This window comes from Heterodontus francisci, chromosome 3 (genome assembly GCF_036365525.1).
Source record: "Heterodontus francisci isolate sHetFra1 chromosome 3, sHetFra1.hap1, whole genome shotgun sequence".
NCBI classification, from domain to species: domain Eukaryota; kingdom Metazoa; phylum Chordata; class Chondrichthyes; order Heterodontiformes; family Heterodontidae; genus Heterodontus; species Heterodontus francisci.
In genome coordinates, this window is record NC_090373.1 from 142,319,145 (window position 1) to 142,344,022 (window position 24,878).

The window sequence follows — 24,878 nt, forward strand, 5'->3', positions numbered from 1 at the left end:
GGAGGTGTGATTTAGACTACAACCATGTCTGTGTAAATATTGTAGGTCATATGGTACTATTGAAGAAGAGCAGGGAGTTGTCCTGGTGTGCTGGCCCCCAAGCCAAAAATTGCCAAAAAACATTTAATTGGTCAAAAAGTAAAATATTGCAGGTACTGGAATTCTGAAATGAAAACAGAAAATGCTGGATACGTTCAGCAGGTCAGGCAGCATCTGTGGAGAGAGGAAAGTGGGGTTAACGTATAAGATCATTGGTCCTTCATCTGGAGGTTCAAGTTACTGACTTGGAACATTAATCCCATCTTCATCTTTCCATAGATGCTGCCTGATCTGAGTATTTCCAGCATAGTTTAATTGGCCATTCATCTCATTTGTAATTTGTGGGACCTTGCTGTTCGCAATTGGTTACCTGGTTTGTTTACATAGCAATAGTATTTTCAATTCAAATGCAATACATTGGTTATGAAACACTTTTCAATGTTCTGAGGATGTAAAGTGCTATATACATACACCATTTAAAAAAATGTTCAGTACACAATGAACATAATCCATGGTTTACAGCATTTCAAGTAAACTTCATAAGACAATAGGACTAGCCAGTCTAATAGATTTTAACTATGTATAGATAGTTTGCAGCTTTGAAGTTCTATTTCCTGCTATATCCTGCTATAGCATCTATGCTCCAACACTCTGTTCCGCACCTGAAGCTAAAGACCAGTTCTATGAACAACTCCATAACATCATTAGCAGCATCCCCAACACCGAACACCTATTCCTGCTGGGGGACTTTAATGCCAGGGTTGGGGCCGACCATGACTCATGGCCCTCCTGCCTTGGGCGCTATGGCGTTGGAAGGATGAATGAGAACGGGCAGAGACTGCTTGAGTTGTGTACCTATCATAACCTCTGCATCACCAACTCGTTCTTTCACACTAAACCCTGTCACCAGGTTTCATGGAGGCACCCAAGATCACGTCGTTGGCACCAGCTAGACCTCATTGTCACAAGGCGAGCCGCCTTAAACAGTGTTCAAATCACACGCAGCTTCCACAGTGCGGACTGCGACACCGACCACTCCCTGGTGTGCAGCAAGGTTAGACTCAGACCAAAGAAGTTGCATCATTCCAAGCAGAAGGGCCACCCGCGCATCAACACGAGCAGAATTTCTCACCCACAGCTGTTACAAAAATTTCTAAATTCACTTGTAACAGCCCTTCAAAACACTCCCACAGGGGATGCTGAGACCAAGTGGGCCCACATCAGAGACGCCATCTATGAGTCAGCTTTGACCACCTACGGCAAAAGTGCGAAGAGAAATGCAGACTGGTTTCAATCTCATAATGAAGAGCTGGAACCTGTCATAGCCGCTAAGCGCATTGCACTTTTGAACTACAAGAAAGCCCCCAGCGATTTAACATCCGCAGCACTTAAAGCAGCCAGAAGTACTGCACAAAGAACAGCTAGGCGTTGCGCAAACGACTACTGGCAACACCTATGCAGTCATATTCAGCTGGCCTCAGACACCGGAAACATCAGAGGAATGTATGATGGCATGAAGAGAGCTCTTGGGCCAACCATCAAGAAGATCACCCCCCTCAAATCTAAATCGGGGGACATAATCACTGACCAACGCAAACAGATGGACCGCTGGGTTGAGCACTACCTAGAACTGTACTCCAGGGAGAATGCTGTCACTGAGACTGCCCTCAATGCAGCCCAGCCTCTACCAGTCATGGATGAGCTGGACATACAGCCAACCAAATCGGAACTCAGTGATGCCATTGATTCCCTAGCCAGCGGAAAAGCCCCTGGGAAGGACAGCATTACCCCTGAAATAATCAAGAGTGCCAAGCCTGCTATACTCTCAGCACTACATGAACTGCTATGCCTGTGCTGGGACGAGGGAGCAGTACCCCAGGACATGCGCGATGCCAACATCATCACCCTCTATAAAAACAAAGGTGACCGCGGTGACTGCAACAACTACCGTGGAATCTCCCTGCTCAGCATAGTGGGGAAAGTCTTTGCTCGAGTCGCTCTGAACAGGCTCCAGAAGCTGGCCGAGCGCGTCTACCCTGAGGCACAGTGTGGCTTTCGTGCAGAGAGATCGACTATTGACATGCTGTTCTCCCTTCGTCAGATACAGGAGAAATGCCGTGAACAACAGATGCCCCTCTACATTGCTTTCATTGATCTCACCAAAGCCTTTGACCTCGTCAGCAGACGTGGTCTCTTCAGACTACTAGAAAAGATCGGATGTCCACCAAAGCTACTAAGTATCATCACCTCATTCCATGACAATATGAAAGGCACAATTCAACATGGTGGCTCCTCATCAGAGCCCTTTCCTATCCTGAGTGGTGTGAAACAGGGCTGTGTTCTCGCACCCACACTTTTTGGGATTTTCTTCTCCCTGCTGCTTTCACATGCGTTCACATCCTCTGAAGAAGGAATTTTCCTCCACACAAGATCAGGGGGCAGGTTGTTCAACCTTGCCCGTCTAAGAGCGAAGTCCAAAGTACGGAAAGTCCTCATCAGAGAACTCCTCTTTGCTGACGATGCTGCTTTAACATCTCACACTGAAGAATGCCTGCAGAGTCTCGTCGACAGGTTTGCGTCTGCCTGCAATGAATTTGGCCTAACCATCAGCCTCAAGAAAACGAACATCATGGGGCAGGATGTCAGAAATGCTCCATCCATCAATATTGGCGACCACGCTCTGGAAGTGGTTCAAGAGTTCACCTACCTAGGCTCAACTATCACCAGTAACCTGTCTCTAGATGCAGAAATCAACAAGCGCATGGGTAAGGCTTCCACTGCTATGTTCAGACTGGCCAAGAGAGTGTGGGAAAATGGCGCACTGACACGGAACACAAAAGTCCGAGTGTATCAGGCCTGTGTCCTCAGTACCTTGCTCTACGGCAGCGAGGCCTGGACAACGTATGCCAGCCAAGAGCGACGTCTCAATTCATTCCATCTTCGCTGCCTTCGGAGAATACTTGGCATCAGGTGGCAGGACTATATCTCCAACACAGAAGTCCTTGAAGCGGCCAACATCCCCAGCTTATACACACTACTGAGTCAGCGGCGCTTGAGATGGCTTGGCCATGTGAGCCGCATGGAAGATGGCAGGATCCCCAAAGACACATTGTACAGCGAGCTCGCCACTGGTATCAGACCCACCGGCCGTCCATGTCTCCGTTATAAAGACGTCTGCAAACGTGACATGAAATCGTGTGACATTGATCACAAGTCGTGGGAGTCAGTTGCCAGCATTCGCCAGAGCTGGCGGGCAGCCATAAAGACAGGGCTAAATTGTGGCGAGTCGAAGAGACTTAGTAGTTGGCAGGAAAAAAGACAGAGGCGCAAGGGGAGAGCCAACTGTGCAACAGCCCCAACAAACAAATTTCTCTGCAGCACCTGTGGAAGAGCCTGTCACTCCAGAATTGGCCTTTATAGCCACTCCAGGCGCTGCTTCACAAACCACTGACCACCTCCAGGCGCGTATCCATTGTCTCTCGAGATAAGGAGGCCCAAAAGAATAGATAGTTTGCAGCTTTGAAGTTCTATTTCCTGCTATATTCTTTAGGAACTTCAGGAACAACAAATACTGTATAATTTTTGCAGGTCTTCAATTGGAAGGATTGGGATTGTCACTTTTGCTGTTTCACTGACTTAGTTCCAACAATTTAACCATGTGAAGAGGTGAATGGGTACAGCAAAGTATATTAAGATGTCTGAATATTTAAGCACATTCTTTTCCTACCTGTCCCTGCATTTCAGATGTTCTGAGAATTTAATGTACTGTTTCATGTGAATTTCTCAATCCTAGCTATAACATTTTAAATTGTGGATAGAAAGCTACATAGTGTGAAATACAGTAAATCACAAATACTGTATACACCTTATTTAAACAGTTTGCTAACCATGGGATTTCCTCGTAATTAGCTGCAAGTTTAGTGTAAAGTCACAGTCGGCAACTCTGTAATGTGAGCATCAGCATAAAAAACTCATTCAAAAGTAAATTTAAATGTTATACAAATAAAAGGTGCCAGGGAACAGTTCCGAGGTATTAATGTAATCTTGAGTTTAAAATGGTTGTATAAGCCAATCTTCATTCATAATTTGCCATTTTGATACTTTGTGATTAGATTACTGTCTTATCATCCCACATGCCTATTGCTGCTTATGTATTGAAATTACGCTTTTTTAACTAGAAATTTAAGTGATCTGGTGCTTCCTGCTTATTATTTCAAATACTTTTCAGAAAGTCGGGTCTGTGTTTTTTTTTCTTGGCACCATTTTAATTTAATTGTTTTTCTTAGCTTTCCAGAGTTCTGGGGACGTCAACAGAGAAGCTTATTCCAGTGGTGTCAGCCGTTCCTGTCTCCAAAAAACAGTAATTTAACAGTTTTATACTTTTTATATGCCACTGATTTTGATTGCATTGATAAAACTTTAAAATGTTTTGAGTCATTAATGTCTTTAGCAGATTGATTGTTATGTGGCCTAGTGTCTGTAGTTGGCTAATTGGTCTATGATAACTACATGCCTGATAATCACATGGTTGTTAATGCAGTAGCAGTCACATTAGGAAGGCATCCTGCCTTCAGCTGCTCTGCTGCCTCCCCTCCCTCCTCCAGCCATTCCACTCCCATCAATTCTTAGCCCACTCTATACCCATGCTGTGCTGGTCGTTGTACACACAGTCGTCTTTCCTCTGTGCTTTGCTGAGCACAGCACGCCTAACAGTTTGCTCCTAACGCAATTAAGATGGTGCAAGTAATGAATGGTGTATGAACATTGGAGAAATGGAACATAATTAAGATTTTAAGACATAAGAAAGGAAAAAACATGGTAAAGGGAAAGTGAATGATGCTCTGATTGCTGTTTTTGCTCAGGAGGAAGTTTTGCTAATCGTATAGTCTTCATGACATTTATTTCAGAGGCATCTTTACAATTAATGAAAATTGACAAGTAATATAAATCTTTTGGGAGTTACTTGATTGCTTTTTAATCCTGATTCTGGACAAGGTGCAGGGCACAGCCAAGGTTGACGTGTAGGGCAGAATGCTAGGTAAATCTAAGTTGTGATTTGCTCATGGCAAACTTTGGTCTTTGAAAGCCTGAAGGCTGTTCGATGAAGGGAAACTTGAAATAGTTTTGTGGTCTTGGGGAAAGAATGAGTTCAATGTCACAGATTGTAAATATATTGCACCTATGTTTGGTATGTGAATATACAGACAAATAGTTCTGAGGGTGTTGTGCATGTTGTTTTCATGAATGTAATGTAAATCATTGAAGGCAGACTTCAATATTTCTTTAATTTACTTTCCTGGATTCAGATTTATCTTTTTGTATTTTCTATTTTGTAATACATCGGATCTCATTACCTGTAGAAACAAATTTCCGATTCAATCCCAATCTCTATCTCTGTCATATGACGACATCTGCAGGAAGTGTACCCAGTTGCAGCTCCTCACAGACCGCATGGATCGGTTGGAGCGGCAACTGGATGAACTTAGGAGCATGCAAGTGGCAGAAAGTGTCATAGACAGGAGTTTTAGAGAAGTGGTTACACCCAAGGTGCAGGCAGATAGATGGGTGACCGCTAGAAGGGGCAGGCAGTCAGTGCAGGAATCTCCTGTGGCTATCCCCCTCTCTAACAAGTATACCGTTTTGGATACTGTTGGGGGGATGGCCTATCAGGGGAAAACAGCAGCAGCCAGAGCAGTGGCACCACGGCTGGCACTGTTGTTCAGCAGGGAGGGACAAAGCGCAGAAGAGCAATAGTTATAGGGGACTCCATAGTCGGGCACAGATAGGCGCTTCTGTGGACGTGAAAGAGACTCCAGGATGGTATGTTGCCTCCCTGGTGCCAGGGTCAAGGATGTCTCTGAACGGACAGGGGGCATTCTGAAGGGGGAGGGTGAACAGCCAGAGGTTGTGGTACACATCGGTACCAACGACATAGGCAGGAAGAGTGATGAGGTCCTGCAGGGGGAGTTTAGGGAGTTAGGTAGTAAGTTAAAAAACAGGACCTCGAGGGTTGTAATCTCTGGATTACTCCCTGTGCCACGTGCCAGTGAGGCTAGAAATAGGAAGATAGTGCAGCTAAACATGTGGCTGAACAGCTGGTGTAGAAGGGAGGGTTTCAGATATCTGGACCATTGGGCTCTCTTCAGGGACAGATGGGACCTGTACAAGAAGGACTAGTTGCATCTAAACTGGAGGGGCACAAATATCCTAGCTGCGAGGTTTGCGAGTGTCACTCAGGAGGGTTTAAACTAGTGTGGCAAGGGGGTGGGAACCAGAGCAGTAGGACAGCTAGTGAAGTAAATGAAGGGGAACTAGTAAATAAGGCCAGTAAGACTAAGAGGAAGAGCAGGCAGGGAGATGTTGCGGAGAACAGCGGGACTGGTGGTCTGAAGTGCATTTGTTTCAATGCAAGAAGTATAACAGGTAAGGCAGATGAATTTAGAGCTTGGATTAGTACTTGGAACTATGATGTTTTTGCTATTACAGAGACTTGGTTGAGGGAAGGACAGGATTGGCAGCTAAATGTTACAGGATTTAGAAGCTTCAGGCAGGATAGAGGGGGATGTAAAAGGGGTGAGGGAGTTGCATTACTGGTTAAGGAGAATATCACAGCTGTACTGCGGGAGGACACCTCGGAGGGGTCATGCAGTGAGGCAATATGGGTGGAGCTCAGGAATAGGAAGGGTGCAGTCACGATGTTGGGGGTTTACTACAGGCCTCCCAACAGCCAGCGGGAGGTAGAGGAGCAGATATGTAGACAGATTTTGGAAAGATGTGAAGGTAACAGGGTTGTAGTGGTGGGTGATTTTAACTTCCCCTATATTGACTGGGACTCACTTAGTGCTAGGGGCTTGGATGGGGCAGAATTTGGAAGGAGCATCCAGGAGGGCTTCTTACGTAGATAGTCCAACTAGGGATGGGGCCGTACTGGACCTGGTATTGGGGAATGAGCCCGGCCAGGTGGTCGAAGTTTCAGTCAGGGAGCATTTCGGGAACAGTGACCATAATTCCATAAGTTTTAAGGTACTTGTGGATAAGGATAAGAGTATTCCTCGGGTGAAGGTGCTAAATTGGGAGAAGGCTAATTGTAACAATATTAGGCAGGAACTGAAGAATTTAGATTGGGGGTGGCTGTTTGAGGGTAAATCAACATCTGACATGTGGGAGTCTTTCAAACGTCAGTTGATTAGAATCCAGGACCAGCATGTTCCTGTGAGGAAGAAGGATAAGTTTAGCAAGTTTCGGGAACCTTGGATAACGCAGGATATTGTGAGCCTCGTCAAAAAGAAAAAGGAAGCATTCGTAAGGGCTGGAAGGCCAGGAACAGACGAATCCCTTGAGGAATATAAAGACAGTAGGAAGGAACTTAAGCAAGGAGTCAGGAGGGCTAAAAGGCATTATGAGAAGTCATTGGCAAACAGGATTAAGGAAAATCCCAAGGCTTTTTATACATATATAAAGAGCAAGAGGGTAACCAGGGAAAGGGTTGGCCCACTCAAGGACAGAGAAGGGAATCTATGTGTGGAGCCAGAGGAAATGGGCGAGGTACTAAATGAGTACTTTGCATCAGTATTCACCAATGAGAAGGACGGTGGATGATGAGCCTGGGGAAGGGAGCGTAGATAGTCTCAGTCATCTCATTATCAAAAAGGAGGAGGTGTTGGGTGTCTTGCAAAACATTAAGGTAGATAAGTCCCCAGGGCCTGATGGGATCTACCCCAGAATACTGAGGGAGGCAAGGGAAGAAATTGCTGGGGCCTTGACAGAAATCTTTGCATCCTCATTGGCTACAGGTGAGCTCCCAGAGGACTGGAGAATAGCCAATGTTGTTCCTTTGTTTAAGAAGGGTAGCAAGGATAATCCAGGAAATTGTAGGCGGTGAGCCTTACGTCAATGGTAGGGAAATTATTAGTGAGGATTCTTCGGGTCAGGATTTACTCCCATTTGGAAACAAATGGACTTATTAGCGAGAGGCAGCATGGTTTTGTGAAGGGGAGGTCGTGTCTCACTAATTTAGTTGAGTTTTTTGAGGAAGTGACAAAGATGATTGATGAAGGAAGGGATGTTATCTATATGGACTTCAGTAAAGCCTTTGACAAGGTCCCTCATGGCAGACTGATAGAAAAGGTGAAGTCACATGGGATCAGAGGGGAGCTGGCAAGATGGATACAGAACTGGCTCGGTCAAAGAAGACAGTGGGTAGCAGTGAAAGGGTGCTTTTCTGAATGGAGGGATGTGACTAGTGGTGTTCCGCAGGGATCAGTGCTGGGACCTTTGCTGTTTGTAGTATATATAAATGATTTGGAGGAAAATGTAGCTGTCTGATTAGTAAGTTTGCGGACGACACAAAGGTTGGTGGAGTTGCGGACAGTGATGAGGATTGTCAGAGGATACAGCAGGATATAGATCGGTTGGAGACTTGGGTGGAGAAATGGCAGATGGAGTTTAATTCGGACAAATGTGAGGTAATGCATTTTGGAAGGTCTAATGCAGGTGGGAAGTATAAGTAAATGGCAGAACCCTTAGGAGTATTGACAGGCAGAGAGATCTGGGCATACAGGTCCACAGCTCACTGAAAGTGGCAACGCAGGTGGATAAGGTAGTCAAGAAGGCATACGGCATGCTTGCCTTCATCGGTCGGGGCATAGAGTATAAAAATAGGCAAGTCATGTTGCAGCTGTACAGAACTTTAGTTAGGCCGCACTTAGAATATTGCGTGCAATTCTGTTCGCCACACTACCAGAAGGATGTGGAGGCTTTGGAGAGGGTACAGAAGAGGTTTACCAAGATGTTGCCTGGTCTGGAGGGCATTAGCTATGAGGAGAGGTTGGATAAACTCGAATTGTTTTCACTGGAACGACGGAGGTGAAGGGGCGACATGATAAAGGTTTACAAAGTTATAAGCGGCATGGACAGAGTGGATAGTCAGAAGCTTTTTCCCAGGGTGGAAGAGTCAGTTACTTGGGGACATAGGTTTAAGGTGAGAGGGGCAAAGTTTAGAGGGGATGTGCGAGGCAATTTCTTTACACAGAGGGTGGTGAGTGCCTGGAACTTGTTGCCGGTGGAGGTGGTGGAAGCAGGTACCATAGAGACGTTTAAGAGGCATCTTGACAAATACATGAATAGGATGGGAATAGAGGGATACGGACCCCGGAAGTGCAGAAGGTTTTAGTTTAGGCAGGCATCAAGATCGGCGCAGGCTTGGAGGGCCGAATAGCCTGTTCCTGTGCTGTACTGTTCTTTGTTTGTTCTAGGAGTAGAGGGTGGGTAATGTTGCAGAGGTGAATGTCTTGGTACAAGAAAGGGTTTTGCACATGACCTTAGTTCAGGGAAGCAGAGATTATGGTGAACCCTGAAAGCAATGGTTTTCATCTTCCCAAAGCTGATCTGAGAAGTTACCACATGTCCAAAATTTGATGCAGGTCATGCAGTATGACAGCACAGGGATGGGGTGAGTTCAAAGAAGTGGTGCTGTAGTGGGTCATGGAAGCTGATCCGGTGCTTGTGGATGATGCAGATAGTTATCCTCCTACAGTCATACAAACCTTCAGTTTTTTTTATTGCTCCACCATTGACAGCCATGCCTTCAACTGCCAAGGCCCTAAGCTCTGGAATTTCACCTCCCCCCACCCCCTCCTCCAAACCTTTCAGCATCTCTACCTCTTTTTCCTCCTTTCTAAGACGCTCCTTTAAACCTGCCTCTTTGATCAAGCTTTTGGTCATCTGCCCTAATATCTCCGTACGTTGCTTGATTTCAAAATGTTGTTAGCCCTTACGAAACTACGTTTAAGGCACTGTATAAATGCAAGTTATTGTTAACGCTGCTGAGGAGCAGTATTGAGATATGGGGGTCCAGTAAGATCCTTAGGGGTTTGGGTGATGAAGGTGCAGGAGAGCAAGAAGACGTTGCAGAATAAACATGCACAAATTCAGTGGCCTGGATTTTGCTGTAATGATGGAACTGTCAGCGTTTGTTGTCATTACTCCTCTGAAACTGACAGCAACCTCTGGAGTCTGCACATGTGCAGTTAAACATGGAAATCCCAAAGTTGCTGTCAGTGATTCCGTGCTTCTCCAGAGAGTGTGATGCTGAGATTCTCCCCAGACTGTAATCAATTGGAAATCATTGAACCGGTGAGAACTTTCCACTCTTACGCTTAGTCTTGCTGTAAAAACCTTTGAAAAAAGTTGCAGCTTGTTGCCTGAGATGTATTTGGGTTCTTAACTGCATACTAAGTTCATAATTACTGCTAAACAGCCTCACTGGTCCTGAAAGAGCTGCTTTATATTTGTTGAATCCTAGATTTCTCACTATGAAAAGAAATTCTACGGTTTAAAACAGTTTTTAATGACACCGCTGACATCAAATCAGCGGTGCACACTGAGTGACGTTAGAATATGCCTCCTTGTTATACCTGCGCTGCATGCTCCTAGCACAGGCACGACTGACCTACCTAAAGTGACATCTGGCGTGGCCCGTACCGGGGGGAAGTTTTATGCTCTCCGCACATCGGGTTTGGAGGCGGGGAGAGCATACAGTTGGGCTGGATGGTGGCGGTGAGGGACCCCATCACCTTCCCGCCTCCATCCAAATTAAGTCCAGCGTAAGAAGGTCTGTGAATGGTCTTCCCGCCCCACCACCAATTGAGGCCCATAATTGGGCAATTAATGCCCAACTAAGGGCTTCATCCCGCTGCTGCCGGAATTAGCCCAATGACGGGTGGGCCTGTCGCCACATGGGGAGCACGGCAAACAAGCCCATGTGGATTTCTTTCCGGCTCTGTGGGTGGGGAGGTCCCTTGTTAAAAGGCACATCATGCCTGAACGAGGCAGGCGGCATTGGGAAGGTGCGGGGGGGGGTGCCCACTGAGAGCTACCCCCACCCTGCAAAACCCCTCCCGCTGAGACTTAACTGTGGCCTGGTTTGAGGGCCTCTGATGAGTGGTGTACCGGCAGCAGCCACCACCTCTGTGGTGGTGCTGCTCAGTTAAAGAGTTGCTGGCCTCTGGCTGGCAGCTGTCAGCAGGCAGGACCTGCATCGCCAGTGTCCTCGATCCTGGGGAAAGCTGTCCACTTAAGTGGCTAATTGGCATTTAATCCAGCAGGCCTTACTCAGAAGAGGTGACGCGGAGCTCTCACTGGTGCTTTTGCCGGTGGTCAAGCCCCCTTTGCCCAGATAAAATCCTGGCCCAGAAGTGTGTGCGCACGATCCGGATGCCATTTTGGATGTGAAACGGCACTGTAGCACCAAAAACACGGGCGCCTATGGAGCCATATTTTGCAACAAGAATCTTTAAAGTTAAGTAGCCTCATTTGAAGAAAAAAAAAATTCAGCCCTTCCAAAGGCTATGTAGAATTTTAAGTTCTAGTGTGAACTTTTCCAATGCTTGTAAGGAATTCTATTTGTTTTTCATCATGTCCAAAAACTGTATTAGACAAATTAAATGAATGGCAGTTTATTAAGGCTGGAAACAGAGTTTGTGGAAAAAAAATGGAATAACCAGGCACCAAACCACCCCTTTTTGATGGTTGGCAAAGTGGAGATGCTGCTGCATGCTTTGTGTTAGGGGAGTTGCCCTGTTCCCTATTCTACAACACCCTTCCAGCATGCCTGAAAGGAGGTGGCAGCTTAGGTAAATGTTGTCCTTGGATTATTTCAGCAAAACATGACATATTTCTTTAGGGAAACCACCTGTCAAACTTTTTGTTGCATGTTTACTGTTGATTTATGCCATGCCCTCACAAAACTCTACAACATGACCATTATCCAGCAGGGCACACGTTCAAGCTGCATCTTACAGTTTAAAGCTTTGGCACACTTGCACCTTCGAAGTGCTTTATTCAAAATCATTGTTACACAACCAAGGCACATAATGTGTGGTCATGTACTGACGCACAGGGCAGACTGTAGGTTTGACAGGTTTGTCACTGTGTATATGCTCTTTCAACCTTCTGTTAAGATTACTTCTCTACTTGCACAACAAGTTGGCATTTAAAATGGATGCTTGGAAGGACATCCAACACGTATCCATATTTCTGATATTTGGCTTGTGTGGACAAGGCTCAAGTTGAAAACTACCTCTAATAACAAAAGGGAACAGCAAAGTTGGGGAGAGCTCAGGAACTACGTCCATAATTCCCTTGCAGGAAGTCACCCTCTGCATCCTTGAATACAAAAACATGAATTGAGGAAGGTGAAATTATCACCCTTGCTCAGTGCTAGTACAATGCTGCTCATATGTCTTTCTCCTTCTTACTCACTCCTGCACAGGCATGCACACAAGTACATAAACATCACACAGAGTAACTTACAATGGAAGTCTTGTTTGAACATAGGAAAGTAGAGAACTGGAAAAAAAAAACCCTGCAATCCATCTGGCTGGTGCCAACCACTAATATCTTGGAATGCCAACATTTTTTCGATGTCGTAAATGTTGTTGCCCTGATGGTTTTGTACATATGCATTGCTTTTGTTTCAACATAAATGTTACCTCTGTGTCCTAAACAAAAATACCTTGGGCCTTCTCGCCCACTTGATAGGCAGGCGGCTGGACCACTCTGTCGATCGACTATCCAATAGTGCAAATCAGCCCCATTCGAAGCAACCAGCTGAACCCTGATTGTGGATGTGGTAATAGATTCTGGTAATACTTTATCCTCATTCAAACAATCACAAGCCAGCCAATAATTATGCATGGCACACCCACCTACTGAGGAAATATTTCCTCATGTGGTTCACGTACCAGAAACTAAAATCCCTCAATGTTGCTTCCACCAACAGCCACTTGTGTGCTGTATGCTCATTGGTTCATATGTATTTTGGGAGGCAAGATACCACTTGCATTACAGTAATTGTGTGCTTCAAAGCTACACCACTGTCAATTTATTTATATTAGCACAAAAATGGAGCACATACTATAAGGGAGAGAATAACAGGCGATGGGTTCCCAATCTGAAGCCCCCAATCTGCCTCAAGGAAATGATCCTCTAGCTAGTAATCCTAGAATCAGTTGAGTCAATTGGAAAGGGTCACATAAGAGGGTATTGCCCAGCTCCAAGATAATATCTATCATTGATGCTTATTCTTCCATCTCCTACTCATTCAAAATTCAAACACTCTGCCAATCACAGGATGTCTTGGAGTGGCTGCAGGACATTCTGAAGGGGGAGGGTGAACAGTCAGAGGTTTTGGTACACATTGGTAGCAACGACATAGGTAGAAAGAGGGATGAGGTCCTGCAACAAGAATTTAGAGAGCTCGGTAGCAGATTAAAAAGCAGGACCTCAAAGATTGTACTATCTGGATTACTCCCGGTGCCACGTGCTAGTGAATATTGGAATGGGAAGATAGGGCAGATGAATGCGTGGCTGAGGAGATGGTGCAGGAGGGAGGGCTTTAGTTTCCTGGATCACTGGGTCTGTTTCTGGCAAAGGTGGGACCTGTACAAGTTGTGCGGGTTGCACCTGAACTGGAATGGGACCAACATCCTTGCTGAGAGGTTTGCTAGTGCTGTTGGGGGTGGGGCGGGGGGGGTTAAATCTAATTTGGCAGGGGAATGGGATACAGATTAGAGGTACAGTAGGCGGGGATGCACAGTCAAATATAAAAGAGAAACTGAGTCAGTCTGGAAGGCAGAGCAACTATAGACCTGTTAAAACACAAGTGAAAAATGCAAGGCTGGATTGCATCTATTTTAATGCAAAGAGTCTTACTAGTAAGGCAGATGAATTGAGGACGTTGGGTGGGGTGGGCCGTAAAATTCCTCTGTGAGAGGACCGCCATGGGCCTCGATGCCAGGATGGCCCAGCCCCATATTGCCGGTGGGGGTGAGACCTCGTGGCGGCCCCCCCGCCACTTGGCAACGGGAGCCGCTTTTAACTATGGTAATCAATGTAAATTAAGGAATTAATGAATTAACCTGGTGCCACTGGCCGTCCTGCTCCTATATTGCAGTCAGTGGCTGGCACACGTGCAATGCTGAATGGCGGAACACTGGTAGGGAGGGAGGAGGAGGTAAGTTTATCAGTGCGAGAGCTGGGGAGCGGGGTCAAACCTATCTGGTCTAGTGTGTGATGGGAAGGGGTAGAGTTAAAAGTTTCTGATCTTTGTGGGAGAGGGAAGGTCAGGTACACAAGGTGAGTGTTTTTTTTGTGGGGCGGGGGGAAGAGAGGGCAAGGGATGAAAGGTAAATTTATTGGGGAAGTGGGAGAGGGACTGGGAACATTAATAATTTGTAATAAACTTTAAGGCAATATAACTTTAAATGAAATATAAGGAATGGAAGCCCTTTAAAAATGGCGCCATTGCCGGGCACAGATTGCACACCCACTCCACGTCATCGGTGGGGAGGGGCTGTACGCATCGGCCATGTATAATATCATGGCGGCTCTGCGGAGTACAGATCGACGGCGAGCTAGTAAAATTCAGCCCAATGTTCCGGGTCAATGACCTTTCAACAGAACTCATGGGAGGATATCAACCATGCCAATCACATGTGCACATGCTTTCTACCACGTGTCACTAGGTAGTGATCCAGAGTGAGAATTCCGCCTGTTTTTTCCTCACCCTAGCCTGAGGCTAACTGCAGTGTTCTTACTGCTGTCCAAACTGAAACTAATTCATTCATCCCAGGTTGGTAATTGTGACTTTCTGGTCTGTAACGCCTTAGCGTACAAGGCTACGGGCCAAGTGCTGGAAAATGGCATTAGAATGGATAGGTACTTGATGGCTGGCATGGACACGATGGGCCGAAGGTCCTGTTTCTGTGCTCTATAACTCTATGACTTTATCTTCTACATTAATCCCATGTGTATATCCCAATCATTTATTTTACTCGCTGTAAAATCTAAATATTAAAGATGAAGGGATTCAGTGGTTTATGCTTACTGGTTTGCTGTCTGTGAAAACACTTCAGTGTGATTGGCTGCTAACCCTGCATGATGACATCTGTGTTGCTGGATGCCTGGAGATCCCCTTGACTTGGTGCCAGATTTAAACTGCTTTTGGAAAAGGGGAACTCCGCACCACGCAGATTGCTAGATCTTTGTGGGCAGCTATCTTAAAGGTCAGTGGCGAGGGCATTGCTTTGCCACTGACGGCAAAATTCAATTAAATAATTCACGCAATCAATAAATCTTCCTATCTCGTGATGCTTTTCCCACCCTGGAGCAAAATCAACAGCCTGAACTCCAGTTACACCCTTTCCCACTGACAGACAGCACCACACCGCTGCATTTCATTGACTGGCCCAACTAAGCCCTGGAGTGAAGGAGTGCAAGGCAGATGGCAAGAACCGGCACGAGAATAATGTTTTTGACATAGAAAATGTCCCAAAGTGTTTCACAGATGAGAAACCGGCAGTGAGCAGCAGTATTTGAATTAGGCTAGATGACCAAAAGCATGTCAAAAACAGGTTTTCAGGAGTTTTTTTAAAGGCGGAGAGATTTGGGGAGAGAATAGCAAATAGACTAGGCTGAAGTATGGAGTGGGAGAAGCAGGGGAACTCCAGGTAGTCAAAATTAATGGACTGGAAAGCAAAAACTGGGGCATGAGGCTGCAGGAATAAGGAGCAATGAGACTATGAAAAAATTCTCATCCTCATTTACAAATCTTAAATTTTATGTGTTTGGGGTCACTGAGTCAATAAAGGTGAGCAAGCAAGAATTAATGCAGGACAAGATGCAAGCAGTGGATTTTTGGCTAAATTTGAGTTTATGGTAGATGAAAGCAAGAGTGTTGGAAAAGTTGAGTTTGGATATAACTGCGTGATTTGCGTGACTTTTTTTGCATGCCCAGTGCAATGGACCGAGTCCACAGACAAGCCCATGCTTTCTCAAGAGTTGAAAGCTGATTTTGCGACACCTTTATCTACCAGGTAGCATGCCTAGGATGAACAATAAATCCTTTATATTGCCAATAGGCTCTCTGGAAATTAGTACAAGATGCTTCACAATCTGATCTCTCCAGCTAATAAATAACACTGACCAAGTAGAAAGTACAAATTATGCTTATTCGATATACTAACAACCATGGCAATGTTCATTAACTTATATTTCAAATAATCTCCCATTGTCTCTTTCAAAACAAAACCAAAAAAATTTAGCATATTTTACAGTACTTTAAACAACTTGCTTCTTGATGAAATTATCTTAAGTGAGAAAGATGAGCTCAACTCACCTGTACCTGAATGGACTGGTTTCCTAGGAAATTAATGACATCCATTATAATCAGGCAGCTTGTAGCCAATCTTTTTCATCATCTCCTCATCTTTGGCCTCCTTATGTCGAGAGACAATGGGTAAGCGCCTGGAGGTGGTCAGTGGTGTGTGGAGCAGCGCCTGGAGTGGCTATAAAGGCCAATTCTAGAGTGACAGGCTCTTCCACAGGTGCTGCAGAAAAATTTGATTGTCGGGGCTGTTACACAGTTGGCTCTCCCCTTGCGCTTCTGTCTTTTTTCCTGCCAACTGCTAAGTCTCTTCGACTCGCCACACTTTAGCCCCGCCTTTATGGCTGTCCGCCAGTTCTGGCGATCGCTGGCAACTGACTCCCACGACTTGTGATCAATGTCACAGGACTTCATGTCACGTTTTCAGACGTCTTTAAAGCAGAGACATGGACGGCCAATGGGTCTGATACCAGTGGTGAGCTCGCTGTACAACGTGTCTTTGGGGATCCTGCCATCTTCCATGCGGCTCACATGGCCAAGCCATCTCAAGCGCCGCTGACTCAGTAGTGTGTATAAGCTGGGGATGTTGGCCGCCTCGAGGACTTCTGTGTTGGAGATACAGTCCTGCCACCTGATGCCAAGTATTCTCCGGAGGCAGCGAAGATGGAATAAATTGAGACGTCGCTCTTGGCTGACATATGTTGTCCAGGCCTCGCTGCCATAGAGCAAATAGCTTTCAGGTAAAATAGGTTTCAAAGGTACCAGGTTGTTCCCCTCGAGACCTGTCCCCAGTCAATCAATTATATCTCATACCAAGCCAAGCTGTGTGACAGCTGCAGGCCCTTTGAAGGCTTGGTCTATAGCATACAAAGTAGAATATAAACGTGGGCAGATCAGTGCTCTGGTGATCCACACTAAATCACTTTTATCTGGGTCATCTCTTGCATATTCAACAATAGTGTGCTAAAATTTCATTCAGCCTGTTTAATTTCATTACTCAAACAAAATCTTGCGATGCACTTTCCCTTTGTAGACATGCGGGCATTCTTCTTGACGGTGGAGGCATCGACTTTAGAACTCAAATGAGCAAAGAGAAGAAAAATTTAAGTGTGATAAACAAGCAGGAAGGAAGGAAATTGCACTTGCACGGGGCCTTTTGTCTCCTGAAGATATCGCAAAGCATTTCAGCTAGTGAATTACTTTTTGACGTGCGCTCAATGTTCTGCAGAATATCAGAAGCAGGAGTAGGTCATAGGTCTCCATGAGTCTGCTGCGCAAATGTGTCAGCCAATTTGCACACAGCAAAGTCCTGAAGACAGTTAGATGTTTTTGGTTGTGTTATGCGATAAATGTCGGCTGGGACACCAGGCGAACTCCCTTACTCTTCAAATCGTGCTATGTGATCTTTTACGAGCCTCAATTTAATGTCTTGTTTTTCCATGCTTCTTCAATACTGAGGTACTGCATTAAAATGTTAGATTATGTACTCAAGTCCCAGAGTGGCATTTTAGACATTGAGCCAAGGCTGACACTGTATAGATATCTGAAACAGTTACTGACATCACGTGTTATCACTTGGAGTATCACAAAGAGAAGGCGCTTCCTCATTGGGGAACCACAGTGCCACTAAGCCTGGCCCACTTTTGCTTGTAGCTATTTTGGTGGCGGTAGGTTGCCATCTGTGTTCTTGATTTGGTAAGGTATGTTGCGTATAGAGTCAAAACAGGGGTAAGAAAAGTAATAAAATTAGAAAACAAAAAAAGATTGATTTTTTTTTTCCTCTCCTGATTTTTTTTTTCTTACCCACTTCTTGTTTCTATATCCAACACACTTTCTGATTTTATTACTGTGCATATTTTCCATCAAAGTTTACCATCTTTTTTTTCTATTTTGTGTGAAATATTCTTGTTTAAATAATGATGCTCCATACTTTATCAGAGGAACAGTGACTGACTGGCAGAAGTAATGGAGCTCAGCGATGTGATGGCCCATAATTAATGTAATAGTCATTACCTTCAGCTAAGGACTAACGGTTAAAAGAATCAGTCAGTATGTCAGACTCAATATTTTATATCATTAATGTTCACTTTTTAAACAGTAACCTCTTGCAACACTTTTTAACAAAGGTATGTATTAGTTAGCAGTTACTAATGAATTTAACAGCAGGCGATCTGCAAGTTGCTGGCAGTAATGCTTCCTTCTGCTGCACCACTGTTTTAGATATGGATTAGGCTGAGCAGACGACATCTGCATATTTCCACCATCCTTTTTAATTAAAAAAATGGTTTTCTACATAATAAGGTGCCAGCAGAAGAATTGTAGCAAGGCCAATTGTCTCATTGATTTGATCCAGGTGGTGCCGTTGGCAAGATAAAATGTACGGGAATATCAGTGGGCAGGTTACATAGTAAAACAGAGTCTAAGGTGTACTCCAGAAACCTTGGATCAGTAGGTGATAGTTAACTCTGTGGTGCTGTGCTTGCATTTGAACCTGTTGTCTGGCTCTGTCTCTGTAAGCAGTAACATGAGATAGGGTTCTGATTGCTACTGATCCTCTACCTGTCCTGGAGTCAGGCAGAGGAAGGAATGCACGGCTGCATTAGGGACAAGTTAATGCAGTAATTCATTAATGAAATAGCAGCCATTTGAAGCACATGTGACATTGTCACTGTCCTCCAATTTTCTACAAAGTGCCTTGGAAAGTTGATAATATGAAAGGCTTCATAAATGTAATTTTTTTTACATATACCCTGTTTCTACAATGAGGAAATTGGGTGGCACCCTGATTTAGAGCACTCTTTTCCACTTCACTTCTTGGACAATGGAATTAGAATGACTGTGCTGTCTGACTATAAAGGCCCAATGTGAAATGAGTTTGGGCAGCCTCCATTCATTTCCGACCGCAATTGTTGACAACGCGATCGGTAGGTGGCGGTGTTTTGGCACATGCGCAAATACAGCCTGTGCCACGAAAACGTCACAGCTTGCGACTGCAGCAGCTGCCAGGACTAAAGATGGCGCTGCTCAAAGAATCACAGAGATGAAACCTGACAAACACGTGGCAGAATACAATGGCCGGAGTGAGAGAGTGGAGCGGGCCGGGGAGATCAGCGCGGGGGCCGGGGAGATCAGCGCGGGGGAACCAGCGGTAGCGGTGCCAGGGGGAGGAGAATGAGGGAGGGGGAGGAGAATGAGGGAGGGGGAGGAGAATGAGGGAGGGGGAGGAGAATGAGGGAGGGGGGGGGAGAATGAGGGAGGGGGAGGGGTAAGGAAGGAGGAGGGAGAGGGGGAGAAAGAGGGAGAGGGAGGGGTAAGGAAGGGGGAGGGGGAGAAAGAGGGAGGGGGGAGAGGGAGGGGTAAGGAAGGGGGAGGGGGAGAAAGAGGGAGGGGGGAGAGGGAGAGGGAGGGGTAAGGAAGGGGGAGGGGGAGAAAGAGGGAGGAGGGAGAGGGAGGGGTAAGGGAGGGGGAGGGGGGGAGAGAGGGGGAGGGGGGAGAAAGAGGGAGGGAGGGGTAAGGAAGGGGGGAGGGAGAGAGCTGGGGGAGAGGGAGGAAGGGGAGAGAGTGGGGGGGGGGGAGCAGCGGAACGGAAGAGGAGCGCCTTTTTCTGTGCATGCGCCATAAACACAACAGCAAAAGACTTACTGGCCAGTCCCTGGACCCGGTGACACCAAGGTCTTCGCACGCTCGTTCCCCGCGGCTCTCTACGGCCTCTCGCTTCTGGCCCTCTCCATTCAGACGTTCCCTTCAGCTGCGGATGCCCAATCCAGTTGCTTTCTCCCCTACCCAGTTGCTTTCTCTCCTACCCAGTTGCTTTCTCTACTTCTCCACAGTACTTCAGGCATTGCAACTGTTTGGTCCCTGCATTTTGCATGCTCCCTCTCCCCACCCCTCCCCGCTCTCCCCACCCCTCCCCGCTCTCCCCACCCCTCCCCGCTCTCCCCACCCCTCCCCGCTCTCCCCACCCCTCCCCCTCTTCACCCACCCCTCCCTCTACCCCCCCACCATAATTGAATATCTGAAGTGCAGTTGCAAAGTCGGGGAAATAGCATGCAAAACAAAACCTCAACAATTCTGGGTTTAATTATTGAAAAGTTTTATTAAGTTCATTAAGTATCCGAGGAACTGCTGTGCATGGATACATGAGTGTTGTGTCCAGCATTCCCGTTAGACAGACAGGCCGAGTCTCTGCTATGCACAGCTAAAGAGATTGTTCCTGGAGAGCCTTGTGGTGAATAAACGCTTGGCTCTCTATTCCACTACTGTATTGTCCATGTGAAGAAGGCAAAGTCACAAGAGTCTGAGCTCAGTCTATTCTTGGTGAATGTTCCCCAAGCGCATCCCAATGTGCATTCCCAATTCATCCATAAATGCAATGTTCCTTTCCACATCGTGATGAGCTCCGCAGCATGATCTAGTTGCCTTCGTTGCTTGAATGCTGACCGTAAGTCTCAAGGATTGTTTTCTCGACGGCATGTTTTACATGAAAAGAAATAAAGCAAATCAGAGTCAGAGCTTGCCTCCCTCCATCCACTGAAATTACTGTTGTGCACACCTTTTTAAGTTCTGCAGTGAAGGCACCAATTGATAACATCGCCAATTAAGCACTTATTACCCACCTCAGATGCAGGAATCAGCACATCCTTGTGTCCTCTCCCGCACTGCCTCCTTTGCTTGAATGCCGTCCTTAAGTGTCAAGGATTGTTTTCTCAAGGGCACATTTTACATGAAAGGAAATAAGGAAAGAACATCAGTGTCAGAGCTTCCCTCCCTCCAATGAAATTGCTGTTGAGCATGCTTTGTGTTCTGCGGTAAAGGCATGTACTGATAACACCGCCAATGAATCACTTAGTACCCACCTCAGCTGTAGGAGGCAGGATGATGTTACTGCCCCTATCTCGTGATGGTTCAATGCTGCTCTCAGGGAAAACATGAATGATGTGAGGGTGCTGGAAAAGAAGCACATTTCTTTTGGGCTATGAACATAAAGCTGGCCATTTAGCCCAGCAGTTCCCTGCCAGTGGTTATGTTACTCGTGTGTCTTTCCATCCATTCCCATTTAATCCTGCCTACTACTACCAGTTGTGTTCACAGCAAGAGCATTCACATTTCTGCTACCACTGGACATGGCATGCTTGTTTCTTTTAGTGCTCAGTCTCTTCTTGCTGAATGTTCCCCAAGTGCTTGACCCCTTTGGACGCCCTCTCTGCTTGACAGGCAGCAACTGGCAATTGCGGAGTCTCACAAGGCTCTGCATGGTTGTTTCAACGTCGGATGGGGAAACAGGTGGCTGTGTGTCCATGAGCACTGCCCTGATGGGTGTAGGAGCAGGTAACTGTGTGTCCATGTGCACTGCCCTGATGGGTGTAGGAGCAGGTGACTGTGTAACTGAGCAGCAAGGAGAGGGTACCGCAGGTAGGGGAAGTGGAGATTTGAACAGGCAGGCATATGTATGGTCCATCAGATCATTAGGCCAGGGGGTGAGACGCTCAGGATCCAGGGTTTGTGACACGTGACTGATGTCCAGCGGCGGCCATCTCCATCCGAAGGTGCTTCCGGGCAATTGTTGGGCATAGTAAATGGCTCCATCTCATCAGCCAGTCCTTGCTGCCAGCGGAGAGTCTGTTGCCGCAGCCAGTCCAGTCTCCTCATGAATGCTGCCGTTCCACTCTGCAGAACGGCCTGTTGTAGCTGGTACAATTGATCTGAAAGCAAGCGGTATTTTTCATTGTGGCTTAGGGGCCTTGGCTGTTCCTCTGTAATCACAATGGCAGCAGCCATGCCTGTCGTCGTTGGTGTCTGAGATGCACGCCAGCGACAATTGGGGGCGAGCCTGTCCAAAGGCAGACCCAGATGCCTCTGCACAACAACAGCATGTTTGCAGGGCAACAAAGTCTGAATGGAGAAGATGCAGCTGCAGGTAGCCTGGCCATCATGTATCTGCAGTGTGTACTGTTTGGCGCCAGAAATCACAGTCACTGTGCCTTCATCCTGCTACATGCGGTGGCCCAGCCAATGGAAATGTTTTCAGAGCAACTCACAACAGGGACTGGAGAACATGCGGTGGCCCAGATAATGGAAATGTTTTCAGAGCAACTTACAAAGGCAGAGCAACTTACCTTGGAACAATCTCCTGTGTCAAATAAAAATGAAGCAAGTCTCCAAAACGAATAAATAATTCAGATAAAATGCGAGAAAATGCCCGACGAAACCTCCCCTCCTTCCACTTTCAAAAAGTCGCGCCGAAGCTTTGACGCATGCGCAGAGGCCAAACAGGCGCGTCGGCGAGGAAGACGAAATAACGCGATGACGTCATCTGCGCATGCGCACAACGGTCCTGGCAGGTTGGGCCGCAGCGCATGCGCAGAGATGAGGAGACTGTATGCGCATGCACGACTGCAGCGCATGCGCAGGGGGCATGAGACCGTCTGCACATGTGCGCACCGCGGCGCATCCTGATGACGTGTCCGATGAAGTAGCGTTGTCATGAATTACTTTGTTCATTTCCTAGTTAACAATGGATTGGCAGTAAAAATTGCCCACCATTTTCCACAAATAGGCTCTGAATTGGCAATCATAGTCAGAGAGCCCATAAGATAGCTAGTGTAGAAAATTGTAAATTAACATTAAGATCATAATGGATTTTCCCTTTGATTTGGGTTAATTGATAGAGTAGGAATACTCAATGCTGGCATAGATTATAAAATAAGAGTCCCATTCTATAGCCTGCCAATTTTCGCTGTAGCAGATTAAAAATTGCTACTAAAAAGGGCACTGAATGTTCGTGAAGAATAACAAATGACTTGGCATTAAAGATGCTGAATCCTTAAAGGATTAAAGGATTTGTTGGGTGAAAATATAATTTTGTTTTTGTGCGTGTTCCTGCAGTTCGTAACAAAGTAAACAGTTTGAATGTAAAGTGATACTATTTGGCTGGTGCAAAGTGGTTTCAGATGTAAAAGAAAGACTTGCATTTATATAGTGCTTTTTACGACCACCAAATGAATCAAAGCACTTTACAGCCAATGAAATACTTCTGAAGTGTAGTCACTGTTGTGATGTAGGAATTGCGGCAGTCAATTTGCGCGCACAAGCTATCATTTGTGGGACTGTGATAACGACCAGATATGTTTTTCTGTGGTGTTGATTGAGGGATAAATATTGGTCTGGACATCAGGGATAACTCCCTTGCTGCTGTTTGAAATAATGCCTTAGGATCCTTTTACATCTACCTGAGAGGGAAAACGGGGCTTCGGATTAACATCCCATCCGAAAGATGACACCTCTGACAGTGCTGCACTCCCTCAGTACTGCACTGGAGTGTCAAACTCAATTATTGTGCTCAGTGGGACTTGAACCCAAAACGTGACTCAGGCGAGTGTACTACCAACTGAGGCATGGGTGCCATCCTGTAGTTTTTGGAGAACAGCACTAAGACTGCATTGTTCACAGGATCACGGGTAATTAGAGACGTTGCCCATTCAGCCCATCTTAATCATCTGTCCAGAAACTCCATTACAGCACCCACTTGTTTCATAAATGATCCGAGTTTTTTTGCCTCCACTATATCCAGAGGTCCATTCCAAGTCAAGTCATAGAGTCGTATAGCATAGAAACAGGCCGTTCGGCCCACCACGTCCATGCCGACCATAATGCCTATCTGTACTCATCCCACCTGCCTGCATTAATTCCATAATCCCTCTATGCCTTGCTCATTCAAGCACCTGTCCAGATGCCTCTTAAATGTCGCTACTGTTCCTGCCTCCATCACCACCTCAGGCAGCTCATTCCAGATACCCACTGTTCTTTGTGTGAAAAATTTACGCCTTTGATCCCCTTTAAACCTCCTCCCTCTCACCTTAAATCTATGCCATCTCGTTTTAGTCACCCCTACCGTGGAAAACAGACTCTGGCTATCTACCCTATCTATGCCTGTCATAATTTTATATACCTCTATCATGTCCCCTCTCAGCCTCCTTCGCTCCAGGGAAAACAGACCCAGCCTATTCAATCTCTCTTTATAACTCAAGCCCTCCAAACCAGGCACATCCTTGTGAATCTTTTCTGCACCCTCTCTAGCTTAATCACATCTTTCCTGTAGTGCAGCGACCAGAACTGCACACAGTACTCCAAGTGCGGCCTAACCAACGTTATGTACAACTGTAACGTGACGTCTCAACTCTTGTACTCAATGCCTCGGCCGATGAAGGCAAGCATGCCAGACACCTTCTTCACCACCCTGTCTACCTGTGTTGCCACTTTCAGGGAACTATGTACTTGAACCCCAAGGTATCTCTGCTCAAGAACACTCCCCAGGGCCCTGCCATTCACTGTATATGTCCTGCCCTAGTTTAACTTCCCAAAATGCATCACTTCACACTTGTCTGTGTTAAATTCCATTTGCCAATCCCTTGCCCACTTTCCCACTTGATCTATATCCTGTTGTAACCTTAGACAACCTTCTTCACTTTCCACTATACCACCAATTTTGGTGTCATCTGCAGACTTACTAATCATGCCCCTTACATTCACATCCAAGTCATTAATATATATGACAAACAACCGAGGGCCCAGCACCGATCCCTGCGGCACACCACTGGTCACTGGCCTCCAATCTGAAAAACAACCCTCCACTACCACCCTCTGCCTCCTGTCACCAAGCCAATTTTGTATCCAA

At 46.1% G+C, this 24,878-nt stretch overlaps 2 protein-coding genes across 8 annotated transcripts in view; one reads left to right on the forward strand and one right to left on the reverse strand.

The window, feature by feature from the left end:
* Positions 1 to 17,273, reverse strand: part of orc3 (origin recognition complex, subunit 3) — a 107,045-nt gene extending 89,772 nt beyond the window's left edge. The window contains exon 1 of one of the 2 annotated variants that reach the window (XM_068026613.1): positions 16,217 to 17,272. In XM_068026613.1, the coding sequence (XP_067882714.1) occupies positions 16,217 to 16,261 (45 nt within the window). In that variant the 5' untranslated portion in view covers positions 16,262 to 17,272. Of the gene's footprint in view, positions 1 to 16,216 lie in introns of both variants that reach the window. The other variant, XM_068026623.1, reaches the window with a different exon arrangement.
* rars2 (arginyl-tRNA synthetase 2, mitochondrial) overlaps positions 1 to 24,878 on the forward strand; it is a 91,076-nt gene that overhangs the window by 899 nt on the left and 65,299 nt on the right. For all 6 annotated transcript variants that reach the window (XR_010972391.1, XR_010972392.1, XR_010972396.1 and 3 more), the window contains exon 2: positions 4,326 to 4,399. Coding sequence is in view for 3 of the 6 variants with exons in the window: in XM_068026640.1 (XP_067882741.1) it covers positions 4,326 to 4,399 (74 nt within the window). In the remaining 3 variants the exon portion in view is untranslated. The remainder of the gene's footprint in view (positions 1 to 4,325; positions 4,400 to 24,878) is intronic.